Source organism: Ammodytes marinus, assembly GCF_949987685.1.
Source record: "Ammodytes marinus genome assembly, chromosome: 16".
NCBI lineage: Eukaryota > Metazoa > Chordata > Actinopteri > Uranoscopiformes > Ammodytidae > Ammodytes > Ammodytes marinus.
The window spans coordinates 10,994,015-11,008,921 of record NC_137220.1 but is presented as its reverse complement, the minus strand read 5'-3'; the positions used below and the strand labels follow the sequence as shown (position 1 = coordinate 11,008,921).

The 14,907-nt window shown below is 40.1% G+C and overlaps 1 protein-coding gene across 2 annotated transcripts; it reads right to left on the bottom strand.

The window, feature by feature from the left end:
• Positions 1 to 550: 550 nt before the first annotated feature.
• On the bottom strand, positions 551 to 14,258 carry rab5c (RAB5C, member RAS oncogene family). 2 transcript variants are annotated; one of them, XM_080043708.1, is made up of 6 exons: positions 14,136 to 14,258; positions 5,866 to 6,190; positions 2,725 to 2,876; positions 2,405 to 2,527; positions 2,213 to 2,306; positions 551 to 1,860 (listed from the first exon to the last, which is right to left on the bottom strand). In XM_080043708.1, the coding sequence occupies exons 2-6, from the start codon at positions 6,029 to 6,031 to the stop codon at positions 1,733 to 1,735; spliced, it is 663 nt and encodes a 220-aa protein (XP_079899834.1). In that variant the 5' UTR covers positions 6,032 to 6,190; positions 14,136 to 14,258; the 3' UTR covers positions 551 to 1,732. The 2 variants fall into 2 exon arrangements, with proteins under 2 accessions (XP_079899834.1, XP_079899835.1); XM_080043709.1 differs by having other exon boundaries at positions 14,141 to 14,203.
• Between the last annotated feature and the right edge of the window lie 649 nt (positions 14,259 to 14,907).

Sequence of the window (14,907 nt, the reverse complement as noted above, 5' to 3'; positions counted from 1 at the left end):
TGATGTTCATAAATGACATGTAACAGCAAACGAGACCATCAGTGCACTGCAAAGAATGCTATTTTTATATTGTTTTTCTTAATGCCTTTGTCATGGATACGCTCACTCAGAAACAACAGCATGCTTAAGCTTTTGTCCAAAGGGGTGCAAGAATAAGCACAAACTGAATGTTCCTCCCAGCGCCTTAAAAAATAAATCTTTAGAATATAAGATCAAAAGCCAATTTTCTTCTGGCAGTTTTCACTAGTTATAACATTGATTGAGTCAGTTGAAATGATTTAACAGCCATACAGCAATGATACCTTCCTCTTGTTTATTGGTAAAATTGCAATTATTTTTCATCTTTCTCTGCCCATGACCCCACCCTCCCTGTTATCCCCCACCTAGCAGCAGTGGCTGCTGTGCAGGTACTGTTGTGCTAGTTGTTGATGCCATAACATGACGACAACACTGTTGAAAGAAATCCCTCCCTGATATGAAGAGTAAAAACAAAGAGAAAAGAAAAAATGAAAAAGGAGGTTGACGATAACATCTCAGTTCACAAAGATGATGAGAGAGAACCAGTGCATTTAATACCATAGATCTTCAGGAAGAAGAAAAAATTGAGACAAAAAAAAACATCACAAAATAATTAAGTTTAACAAAGCATTGTGTAGAGATTGGGAAGATATTGTCTTGACAAGAACTACTGATTGATTATAAACTTGAAAAGTCGGATACAAATACAGCAATGTTGTCAATACACAGTTGTGATTTTGGTCGAGAAATAAAATCTTGCTCCATGTATTCGCCATCGTACATTTCAAAAACATTACATTAATGCTAAAATGACTTATGGGTGACAATGTTAATAAAGTAGAATTAACCCTTTATGGTTTGATAACATAGATTTGATGATTGTAAAACCTCAAAGTTGAGGCTTTAATAATCATACTGAACAGCCTGTGTCAAAAGATGTCGAAGTTTTAATAATAGTGATACAATAACATAACAATGTAATAATTCAATCTACAATCTCTATCAAGAAGGAAACACTCTGTCCATCCACATTCTCCTGTTACGAACCTTCCCCCCCTTCATCGTTTCTAGGAAGCTCACCAGGAACAAGACAGAAAAGTGAAAAACTGCTGCATGCACCTGCACTGGAGTTTAACAGTGTCATGATAAGAACATGATGGAAATACTTTAGAAATGAAAAGGTGCACAGGGGTGAAGCAGGGGGTAGAAGAGGAAGGACAGGGCCAATCAGCCTGTTTATATTCCTTGCAGTTAATATTTTTTCCTCTACACAAATTCAGAAACAAAGGGTGAAAGAGACTGCCCTATTTTAAGTGCCATTGATAATGACTGATCTTTTTCTTTTCTTCTTCTTCCATGAATGGGAGTTTTTTCCCCCCCCCCTAAGGTGACGTCAAGTGTCCATCATCAACAGAGAGGTCATGGATTGGCAAATCCTTGGATTAAAACATGATTGTGTGTTGAGGCCTGTGTATTTGATTTCTTGGTCTGTAGGTTGGTTCCTCAGCTGGAACCGTCAGTTTACTGGCCAGCGGACTCATTTGCCAAACAGTGTATTGGTGCAGTGTTGCTCAAAGGGGTAGTTGGTGCCACCATGGTTTTGGTTTGACCAATGGGACGTTGTTTGACAGCTGGGTAATATCTGGCCTGGTTGATCAAAGCTGTGGATTGGTTGGATCAGCTGACTTCTTGTGTGTGTGTGTGTGTGTGCATGTTAGTTCCCGCCCCCACAGCACTGGCCACTTCTGCCCTGTGGAGCGGCTTCCTGCAGGTCCACGCCGCCTCTGGCTCGTCCACTAGCGCCCGCTCCACCCTGAGGCTCGCTCTTCGGAAGCTTCTTGGCTGTTTTAGGATAAGAGTACAATTCATTTATTTCTGCACTAATTTATTTCTGCAAATAATTCCATACTTTTTCGCATTAACTATCCTGTCAATGTTTCCCTTAGAACATCAAAAACTAGCGAAAACTATTTCTTTGAGCATCAAATGTCTTGTTTTAATTGAAAATATATTCAACTTATTGTAATGCAACCAAACTTCTGAGATGTGAACAGTTAAATCAACTTCTTTTGACAATATAAACAGCAATTGATTATCAAAAGAGTTGCAGATGTATTTTCTGTTGATGGGACCAATCGATTAACAAACTATTAATTGTTGCAGCTCTACACGACAGCTAAATGTGAGCACTTACCTATAGCCATAAAAATCTCATTGACATTCATAGCAGTCTTGGCTGATGTCTCCATGAAGAGCAGACTGTTGTCGTCTGCATATGTTTGTGCTTCCTAAAAACAGAAATGGACCGATTGAAATTTGATTTTTTATCTTTTCAAGAACCTCATTCTAAACGCCAAATGTCAGACTGTAAAAAGTTCCTCTTTACCTGGAAATCTATAGCTCTCTTGTTGGCCAGGTCTGCTTTGTTTCCTGCCAGTGCAATAACAATATTGGGGCTGGCTTGTCGCTGGAGCTCCTTCACCCAGTTCTTTGCGCGTGTGAATGTATCCTATAAAAAAGAAAAGAAAAACATGCATAAGACGCGGTGCTTTTATAAACTTTAAACACGCTCTAGGAGTGTTTTAGATGTTTGAAGAGCAAAGGTCTGTAGCCGTCTCTTGAATTAAGCAATCATCAACCCAAGCTGGAAGACAAGGGTCAGCAAACAAGGATCTTCTGACTGTGTCTGCGGCCCAGGTAACTTACTGTGTTGGTGATATCGTAGACCACGATGGCGGCCTGGGCTCCCCTGTAGTACATAGGTGCCAAGCTGTGATACCGTTCCTGTCCTGCAGTGTCCCAGATCTCAAACTTGACTGTTGTATCATCCAAACATACCGTCTGTGTGAGGAATGCAGCTGTAAAGAGAATATAACATGTTCAGACTGATGAGGTTTTGAGACAAAACGTTGTATCTACAGGCCTGGAGTTTAATATTTACATTTCAAGATGCAGTTATTATTATGATTGTTGGACAAGAAGCAAAGTCACAAAGATATAATTAAAAAGGTGCACTATGTAACTTTGGGTGTGTCAGAATAGTAAACATTTTTTAAGGTATATTCTCATAACTGAATAAATTAACTTTCCTCAAAGAAAAATTGGATCCCTGGAACACAGTTTTAACTTAGAAAGTTTCCTGAGAAGTTACTGTTTCACTGTTGTTGTTGTTGTTGTTTACAGCAACAGGGCCCAGAGTTTTGTTCACAAACATATTCTAGTCTTCTAATCTAGTCAAACATTTGATTCCAGGTGACTCAAAATATTTTAGTTTTGATTCATACTTATAGGATTATTCAATACTAAGAATTACATGTATAGTAAATATGTTTTGTAAAACTAACTGCTGGCTCTGCAAATGTAAATAAATCCCCTCTCCCTTGAAACTGCATAGTGCACCTTTAAATTATTGGGAGGTACGGTGCTATACCAACCACTATCCAAATAAAGATAATCCAGCAAGGGGCGCCCTTAACTCAGTTGGTAGGCCCACCCCCCCATGGGCCTCGGCCAGCAGCGGACCCGGGTTCGATTCCAGCCCGCGGTCGTTCTCTGCATGTCACTCCCTTCTCTGCCCCATTTCAACTCTGTCTCTACACTGTCAATAAAGCATAAAAATGCCCAAAAAATATCTTAAAAAAAGAAAAAGAAAAGATAATCCAGCAACAGTATAACTGGAAATATACTGTACAAAGAAACACCAAAAAAAAAATCAGATACAGTAAGAACGAGTAGGCCCAAGTGAGTTCAACTGGCTTACTGAGCCCACCGTCACATGACAAGAGGAAAGTGAGACCTTACTTTCAAAGCGCATATTTTAAAGCTGTGTAATCTTTGACCAGGCGTGCAGCTGACCACACGCTCAGTAGAATAAAAAAAAAAGGTTGCTGACTCGACATGTTCTGATTCTTTGGCGAGTAAGCACGGAGCATCCTGTCCCTACATCCTAAAGCCACATTAGTCATAAGAGATGAGAAACGCAGAGAAGAAATGTTGCTTCAACATAAAAAGAAAAAAGTATAGACGCAGAAAGAAGTTCTGTCGCTATATTTTTAATGCCTGTCTCCACTACACTCACAGTGTAAGTAATGTAGTTAAACTCCCAGTGTACCAGATAAAGTCTACTTAGTGAACTGAAATGATAAATTGATTGAGAACTATTTTGACAGTTGATATAATTGTTTTAGTAATCTGATAAAATAACTGGAGCTTAAACATTTTGCTAGTTCCTACTCTTCCATAGTGATCATTTGCTGCTTTTCCTTGTTTAACATCAATGTACACACAAAATTGTCTGGACATTTTGTACATTAAATGAAAAAAAGAAAAAAAAAACTCCAGGATAATCCATAATGAAAAGCCCTATCTTTTATTAACGCAAGTCATTTCCTCAGTTGATTGCCGGCTGTTAATGACCAATTACTCATTTACCATTAAACGTTGTAAAAGGGTTGTAAACTACATATTACGAAACAAACTAGGTAGATCAGTTTTGCATTAGATGATACGACAAATTAAGGAATTAAATGGTTGAATCAAGATAAGCATCAACTCATACTATAATTTACTGTCCTGTGGTGCGGTCACTACACTGATGTTAAAATATGTCTATTTACCCCCAAACCTCTGTTAAACCCACCAGAATGTTGACAAAGCAGTATTGAGCACAATGACTCAGGTGGGAAAGATGTGAGTAAAGGTAAATAAATAATAAAACAAAAAAGGCCCCGTCACAGAAGTCAACAGCTCCAGTGGAAACATGTAATTTTTTTCCAGCTCTGCCTCAGATTTGCACTCAACATCTCAGCTAAGAGTTTACTTCAGTAGCCCCCAGGAGGCAGTCACAATACTGTGGAACACATTTAACCATAGCCACCTTGCATAGTTGGAGGGATTATCATCTTCGTGCTTTAAGATTTAACAATACTCTTTGATCAACTTGACTGAACTGCAGGAGGTCCAGGAAATGCCCATTGTTGTCTCAATTCCTTCCTGTTTCAAAGTAACCTCACTGCTCTGCTGTAAAGCTGATGGTGTTTACAGAGGACAATCCAAGGTCAGCTTCTGTTCACTTTCAGCCCTAAAATTATATTCAGCAATCTGATTACTTTCTACAAAATCAATATACATGTCTGCCATATGAAATGAGCTTTGAGACTCAGGGGAGAGTCAGAACTGGTCCTGCCACTCTTTCTACTGTACAGGTGGCCACTGACAAAAACCCACAAGCAAGCAGTTCCTTTGCACTGGAAAAGACATGTTTGCTTTCCCCACTCATGTTGTATTACCATCAACATGTCAACAAAGTTTTGAATGAGTTTGACATTCAGTACAGCCATGTGATATCTTAATGACAACGATAGTAAGGGATAAAAACTGTTATAGTGTAAATGTGCAATGAGGTCATTATTCTATGGTTATAGGTAGTCAGTGATTCTGGAGAAGTTCGCTTGTCGTTAAAATCAGTGATCTATCTCCTCACGATCCGCTTTCTGTACTTAATGTGTGCGCGCTGAAAAAAAACAAGATCCAGTTTTAATGCACAGTCTAGGCTCTGTAAACGGGCATGTTGCTAGCTACGGTGGGCCCCTTTTGTTTACAGAGCCTAGGATGTGTATTAACACCAGATTGTATTTCAGCGCACACGCAGTACGGACAGGTGGCGGATCGTGAGGAGATATTCACTAAATTTGAAAAAAAAGGTGATTTTTAGAACAAGCATTCTTGAGAATCTCCATCTCCACCTTGAAAAAGGAAGTAGAAGAAGTACATTTGGTGCCATTAAAACATGACGGAGAGCAGAGACAATCCTTAAACATCATCAAACACTGAAGACTGAAGCCTCACCTCCGATGGTGCTCTCCTGGTACTCGTGGAACTGGCCTTTGACAAAGCGCAGCACCAGGCTGGATTTCCCCACCGCCGATTCCCCCAACAGCACCAGCTTGAACTGGCAGATCTTGTTGCTGGCTGCAGTGCCGTTGGTCCGTGCCGGTCCGCCTCGCCCTGCCATGGCGCAGTGTGTTGAAGGAGAGGAACCCGGAGAGAAGAGGGAACGAGTGCGCTTGACTTTAGGTTAAGGCTCGGTGCAGGGGGCTGGTTAGGTGATGGGTGAGAGTTGGGATCAGGTTGGTAGAAGAGCCAGAGGAAGAGAAGACCTCACCAGTGGGAGCTGGAAAACAACACATTCAGTATTTAAAAACGTCATGCAAAAAGTAAAACAGGCCATGCATTAAAAACAACCAAGTTATTTGTTGGAAAAACCTGAAGTGGGGTGTTTAATTATTATATATATTTCCTTGTTCCTGTTGGCAGGTACCAATAACAGTAATGACTAAAGCATCACATTGGGGCTGGGCCGTCAGATAAAGAGTTTATTATTGAACCATGTTTAGTATAAACAACTGCGGGAGGAGGAGAACACACACTCCTCTGTCATGCTCCCACAGGAGGTTGTCCTAACAGTGTGTGTGTGTGTGTGTTTTTGTACATAGTGCACTTTACACCAGTGGCGTCGCTAGGCTGTTTTATTCGGGGCTAAAGCCCCGGATCTAATTTGATTAGCCCCGAATCTAATTTTTTTGAAAAAAATAAAAATCGAATTTCCGACGGTCCTTGAACGCCCCTCATTTACCGCACCAGAACAGACTAGAGCAACAAGTGCGTAAGTACACTTCAGCAGCCAGCCAGTCTCTCAGTGTTTACAACAGGTGAGTAGTGAGCACAAGCCCTAGATTTCACAATGTCTTTATTATACGTCAGTAATTCAAATGTCTGTAAACGTTTTGAAAACCTTACTTATGGTAAATGTACTTGTAGGCCTACTTTGTCTGCGGCTAGAATGCTCTAGCTAGCTAACGTTAGTGACTGTATTAGTGTGATGGTACCAGAGGCATTAAGCCTGCTACTATATCTATTTTTTTCGTCTGTAGTCTACATGACCGCTTTGTACATGAAAGTTTATGACAATAATATGAAGATATGATATGAAATTAAAAGAATAACAGTTAATATTTATGTTAATACATGATTCTCATGTCAACAGGGAATGAGACCGGCTGCAGAAGTGTACTGACTCATTTATGTTTGTTAACAGAGAATTATAACGATCTGCTGTAGAGTCCCAACCCCCTGGGACCTGCAACAATTGTTTATTTGGGTTAAAAAAGCATAAAAAAAACTGCCGCGCGCGCATCAACGTGAGCGGCCTGGGCTAAGCCCCGGATCTTTCAAAAACCTAGAAACGCTCCTGCTTTACACCATATAATTAAATTCTTACTTATGAATTATTTTACCATAACTGCTTAAACGCAAACATATATTACATATTATTTATTCAAATACATAAAATATTTACAGAGTATACAAAAGCACAGTTATAATGCACAAATACAATTGTGTGGAGAATGTATAGTGCAACTAAGTGTACAGAGGTATGTAAAACTACAATTGAAGAAATGATATATATTTGTAGCATTAAATGAACACAAGGCTTTGCTCAAACACCCTCACCAAGCAAGTTCAACACATTTGTTCCTGCGAGTCATCTCTTAACAGATGTCTGGCCGCAGTTTCACTCCATCTCTATATAGTGAGATGGTCTTTGAGGCGGTTTTCCTCAAGCGAACCCAAAACCAGACAATGAACCAGATATCACACACTGACCTTAATCAAATGGCAACATTTATGTTCTAACTGTACATTGTCCCTTTTAAATAAAGATTAAAAAAAAAAAAAAAAAAAAAAAATCAGCAAGTCAAAAGTTACATTTGTAACTATATTTTAGCTCGGCATCGTTGTGGAATACAGGGAACTGTACAATCGGTACTAGAGGAACTTGTAGCACAGAGGTTGAATTTAAAAATACATTTGAAAGAATAAAATGCATGCAGCTATATCAGGCTAAACAACCTTTCTTGATAACAGCATTATACGAAGGCATCAGATGAGTGTCCTTCCTTCAGTCTACTCTCTGTATCTGAAACCTTGCCTTATCTCTTCTTCAGTTGGGCGATATGCATAAGGTCAGCCCGCTTCTGCTTGGTCAAAGGACAGGAAACACAACTCAGCTCAAAGCAGGAAGTGGAAGATTGCAAAAGACATATTTACTGCTGAGCACATTGAAACGTTGGGATAACCTCAGCCTTCGTCACTTCATACCAAGACAGTGTGTGTACTGATGTAGAAAGAGGTGTTTTAACTGTTCCTGAGTGACAAGGGAGATGTAAAGAATGTGTAAAACTGAAGTTAAAGGTGTCACCCCAGAGTTTGGTTGTGCTAGGCTTTTTCTCAGCTCGTGGTTGAGCTGGATTTAAGCTCCAGCATGTGACCAGAGATCACGGCTCTGTCCATAAAATATTCACAACTGCCGTGTTTCATTCGACAGTGTACAGACCATGTGGCATATGTTCCATTATATGAACCCATTGCTGTTGTACAGCTTTATGTCTACCGCTCTGCTTTGCAGCATTAGATTCATTTTAGAAATCACTAAGCATCATGGGAAATGACAACCTACCAGTTCTTTTAATGTTTTCTCCTTGTACTCAAATGTTAAAATAAGTTGGCTGTGTTTATGGTTAAAGAAAGTCTTCAACTTAGGCATACTAGCAAATTTGTTTACTTTTGATATTGAATCCAAGAAGGGTGCAGAGAAGTATACCTGTATCCAACAATAACAGCCTCCATCAACAGTGCACTACCGGTCGCACTGGTCTCTTTGAATAGCACACATACACACGCACGCACGCACGCGCACACACACACACACACACACGCACACGGCCTGAAAGAGCAGAGGGAATCCTTCACAGTGGCAGCACAGTAGGAGACAGAATAAAGGCATTCTGTATTGACTGGGTCAAACAGTCTGTCTGCTGGACTGAAGGAGCAGACCCGAGCTCTCACCTGTTCACATTCCTCACTAGGGGAAGCAAAGAGAAGGAGGGGGCCATGGGTTTGTGTGAACAGACCTACAAAACACCCTGAGAAGCAAAGCCAAAAATCTGGTTTGATTGCTTTTCTTGAACAGATTCCCTGTGCAGTAGAGTTCAATTATAGACTAAATATAAAAAGTCGGGCATGCTTGCTTAATTGAACATAGACAATTTAAAAAAAAAGTCAAGCTGGTTTGGAAGGTTTGGATAAGACAGGTTGGTAACATTCCTATACCCAGAACGAGACCTCAGAAAAGGTTTTGTTATATTGCACAGTAACTTTATATGCATCATCTATTTTGGCCAGCACAAATTTACTGTGCTGCAGCAATTCACAAGAGGAATACAGGGAAGGAAGGTTATAAAAAGCATAAAGAGAAGCCATTAGGAACCAAAACATATCATGTGTCCTGGTCTGAAATTATCATTTTTGCTACCGACAGATACTTGTAAAATACAGCTATTCGCAAGGAGGAAATATACAATTATCATATCAAATTCCACACACACACACACACACACACACACACACACACACACACACACACACACACACACACACACACACACACACACACACACACACACACACACACACACACACACACACACACACACACACACACACACACACACACACACACACAGTTCTGATTGATAATGGCAGAAGTGGCTGTCTAGCTTTAGTAGCCTGCTATCAGAGGCTCTTTGTTACACTGAGACACAGCCCTGCTCACATCTCAAGCAGCCAGAGTTGGATGCTTTGATGGCATCCCAAATGGGCTCTGAGGAAGTGGGTCAGAGAGAGAGAGACAGACAGACAGACAGTGAGACAGACAGAGAGACAGTGAGACATGGGTCAGAAAAGAGGGGGGAGAAGAGGCAGGAAGAGGGAGCAAACTAGAGGGCGCGCCAGTGAAATATTCATCATGGCCTCCTGCCAGCATGATTTCCAGACAGGCACTTAACAGGGATTGCATTGCATTGAACACTTTAAATTTTTTTAATGAAATTCCAATCAAATCATAATTAATATCCAATTATACCTATATGGATTCAAGACCTGCCCCCAAAAACTGAAGAAACTTACAGATGATATTATTATGAACAATGGCCTCCCCACAATCAAAATATGTCTTGCTTCTCTGTGTTGCGTTGTTGTTGTTACATGATTATACTGCTCCAAACTGAGAATATACACTCACCGGCCACTTTATTAGGTACAGCGGTTCATTTTCTTGTTAACACATATAACTAATCAGCCAATCACATGTCAGCAACTCAATGCATTTAGGCATGTAGACCTGGACGGGACAACCTATTGAGGTTGAAACCGAGCAACAGAATGGGGAAGAAATGGGTTTTAAGTGACTTTGAACATGGCAATGTTGAGGGTGCCAGGAGGGCTGGTATGAGTATTTCAGAAACTGCCTATCTACTGGGATTTTCACTCTAAACCATATCTAGGGTTTACAGCGAATGGTCCGAAAAAGAAAAAAATATCCAGTGAGTGGCATTTGTGTGGACTTAAAATGCCTTGTTGAGGTCAGTGGAGGATGGGCATACTGGTTCGAGATGATAGAAAGGCAACAGTAACTCAAATAACCACTCGTTACAACCAGGGTATGCAGAATACCATCTCTGAACGAAAAACACGACCAATCTTGAAGCAGATGGGCTACAGCAGGGGTTTCCAACACGTCGATCACGAGCTACCGGTAGCTCGCCTGATAGGTTGACCAACTGCTGCCTGCTGGGCTCCAAAACGACCAATAACCTCTGTATTTAAAAAGAAATCAAGCAAGTAGGCTAATAATAACCATTAATGAATTATAGGCTATCGCATCACAGTAGGCCTAATTGTCCACAATAATCTCACAACAGCCCCCCATCCAAAAAGGAACTTTAAAAAGTTACAACTGTAAGGTCAGTTGTCTGTTTTATTCAAATAAGCAGTTGTTTATTTCTGTAGTGCGTATTGGCATCTTTGAGCAAAATACCCCACAAAAAGTGTAAAGTAATGTGTTCTTGGACCTTTGATGGGAAATTATTTATGACAAGCATTGGGTATTGCAATTTCACACGTGTACAAACTGAAGCTTAATTCATATGATGTGTGCTATGTAAATAAATATAAAAGTGATTTGATACAAGTAGCTCTTGGCCACTTTATTTTTTTCAAAGTAGCTCTCAGTTGAAAAAAGGTTGGAGACCCGTGGGCTACAGCAACAGAAGACCCCACCGGGTGCCACTCCTGTCAGCTAAAAACAGGAAAACGAGGCTACAATTCTCACAGGATCACCAATATTGGACAATAGAAGATTGAAAAATCATGCCAGGTCTGATGAGTGACAACCAGTTTTCAAAGGAAATGAGCAGCATGTCATAAATAGTTTATTATTGTATAATGCCTTCTTTGATATAATTTGTGGTTTCCCTTGGGGGAAAAGTGTCAGGCTTGTGGCACAAACATTAAGACAACGTTGGGACAAAACATGGAAGTTTAATTTCCTCAGATGGCGCTAGTTTAGAGGCCTCATTCTTGTATGAAATACGTTAAATTTATTTGCAGTTCATGCAATTTAAAATAATGCTATTGATTGCAGAAGCATGCGATTACTGTTTCAGAAATCCGAACTCTGTCTCACTTTCCCTTTTAGTAGTAGTCCAACAACCTTTGCAGTCACCATACCAGTTACATTCAAACAGGCAGGGACATGTGCCGCTCAATTCATGCAAAAGGGTGGGGTCCATGGAAGAACTGGTGGTGTCTGATATGAGGGGATGCATTACCATCCTCCTTTTGTCTAGTTTACCAATAGGCTAGACTCTCACCCGGAACTAGAACATTTCCATGTTGGAACCATGTATTAAAGACATACACATTATTGGCAAAACGCCGTTATTTGTGACGCAACAAAGAGTCAAAAAAGCAGAACAATCCTTAAGATCACTATTGAAAGTGGAAAAGCTCTTGCTCCAGGAGGTAAAGGCCCTCCTACAGTCAGGTTTCTAATAAAGAATGGCTTTGGAAACACTGACAGCCAGGGAAACTGGTGACATAACTCAGGAAAGCAAACAGGATACCTATCACTAGCAGTTATAGCCCGGGCCTTTAGGAAATCACAAGCACATCCTTTTCTCGTGACTTCTGTTTGAAAGGCTCACTACCCAAAGTGAAATATAGTTATCCGTAGGGCTGACCAAAAACTGCACCTCCCTCATCACAGTAATACATATTCAAAATTATCTTATTTTTTTTTAAACATTTTTCAACTGAAATGTAAATGTAGCTACAACCGTTGTTCTTCCGGTACCATGTTGCATAACTTGCTCACCACCACTTGAGATTGCTCTTGCAGTATATACTGAGTCTTGCGCAGTTTTTCCTATGTCTAAACATGGCATGGCACAAAAAAAGGAAGGCCTTCTCTTACAAATTCTTCTTTTCTGCATGTAATCTGTGCACAAATACCTATTTTCAACAATAATATCACAATAATATATTTTCTTTGCCTCCCTCATCAAGTCCATAAAACACCCTTAGTCCCTGTAATGTTAATCCTGCTTTCTTCAGATGCAAAGAAAAGAACGTAAATTGGTGAAGGGCATAGTTGATATTAAGGTCAGAATACCCATTCAAAACATGCTACTATCCAAGTTGTTCAACAGTACTGACCTACCACTTTAGAGAGTAACGCATCATAGCCTGTGTAAGAAAAGTGTGAGGTTACCTTAATACACCCAAGCACAAATATTATGACGTATACAGAAAGGGCGACAACTTAACAGCCCTTCTATCTGATTGGTCAAGATGTGTCACCACTTTAGAAGGACAAGGTCCACACACCATAAACATAACAAGAGCTAAGGCAAGTAACACTAAATCCCTCCTCCGTCCCAAAGTTCAGTGCTCTCTTCCCCTTATTAAGCCATAAACTGGAGCTATGAAGATGCATGCCTGTGTGAATATACTTGCTGTTAAACGTAAGGACATACACGTGGATAAATAACAACCTTATGTAATTGGGCAGAATTACACCACAAATGCTGTCAGCAGTAATGACACTTTTATGACACTGCTGAAAGTACAATCTATTTTGGCATTTAGTGGAAATAGAGTGAGAAACGCTACCATTCGCTACCTCAGATGAGTAGTTCAGTTAAAGCTCCAAGGCAAAAATGCATCTAACATTATAACATAGAAGAAATGGCCTACTAAGTACCTTCTTTGAGTGCAGCTATTTGATTCAAACAAGAGGCTTGGCAGTTGCATTTCAATATGTGACATGGGGCACAAAGTCAGAAAGGCAAATTAGTTGGAACAAACTAGTCCATGATACCAATGTTATTAATTGAACTTAGTCTAAAATGTCAAGTTAGTAACTTACGGCTCATTTGTTCTGCTGTCTGGTTGCGACTAGCATTAGCTGAATGAACCGCTGACTTAGCTAAAACATAGTAGACAGAAAGTAAAGAATGTATCAATAACCGTACCATAATATACCATAACGTACCCCAAAAAAATAAAATATATATATATATATATACTTTACTTCATTGGCTGAGGGTAACATATAATAAACTATGATAGCATAGGTAGCATAACATTGTCTAGCTAATAGTTGTGCCAAGCAGTTTGCCAACGCACTAACTTTCGTCGACTGGCTAACGTCAACTATTGCTATCATTATTAACCTAGCATTAGCACTGTTTGCTATCGCCCTTCGTCGAGTAATTACCTTGTGTCTAGCTTTGGTAAAGACAAACTTATATCTGATAGCGTTAGCTCGGTTAGCAGCTACAGCCAAGTGTCGACAGACATCAACAGACAACTTTCATTTTTCTTGGCCCCACGTCGTCGTCAGCTGTTTGACATTAGACAAGTCTTGGGGACTGATATGATTTATTGTGTCTACTGCTGGCGGAAACATAGGCTATGTCATATTCTTGCCAGCAATGTAGACGCCAAAGCTTTTTTGGACATTTAATGTAGCCGCAGTGTATCGCGATCCAGTCAGATGGACATTTCGGCTGAACCCGGACTTGTCTGATCGGGGAACACAAATTTGACAAATATTGACTAGATACAGTTAACAGCTCGTCGACAGACAGGTCCAACATGCGTTCAGTTTTACTGGTCACACCCCATCGTCTATCAGTTCAAGTTGTTAGACTTACATTACTTTTTCTTCTCTCGCTGGTTTCATCGGCGGCGGCTGTCTTCTTCTACTGGGGCTCTGGCCTTCCCTTCCGGTTAGAGATTTTTCCGGGAACGTCCCACTTTTTGTCGGCGGCTGTCTGACCAATGACAGCGGCAGTCTGCTCCAGACAACGCTGACAGGGCGGACAGGTGTGATCAATGACAACTTTATACATAACAAACTGGATATGTTATGCCCCAAGAGATTTTAACTAACATTAAATGTGTTCACATTCAAAAAGCTATAAAAGGAAAAAATAAATCACAATCATAAAGCAAGTCCCTCCCATATAGCTAGGCCTACATACAAGAGGTCCCTCCCAAATCCCAACCATCAATATTTTTCTTATTTAATTCAACATGTAGGCTACATGGACACTTTTACCCTTATAAGATACAGAAAGAGTGAACGTGCACTGTGACTGTCACATGCTGAATAATTGTTTTCTGTAGCCCCTGAGATGTGTGGATATGTATTGACCTAATAGGCTATATGTTATGATTTGTTTATTATGTCGAAAATCTTTTTTATTTTCATATCTAAGATAATATATTTGTTTATCGTGTTTAATGGATGTTGAATTTCATTTGGGCAACACAACATTGATTTGAATGTCCATTTTATGAACAAGCTGAATGAAAAAAAAGGTGTGACCAATGACATCAGCATACTACTGTAGACACCACTGACAGGGTACAGAAGAGGGCAGTGTGCACTTTGAGTCAGTCTAGTTTTCAAATGTACAAAAT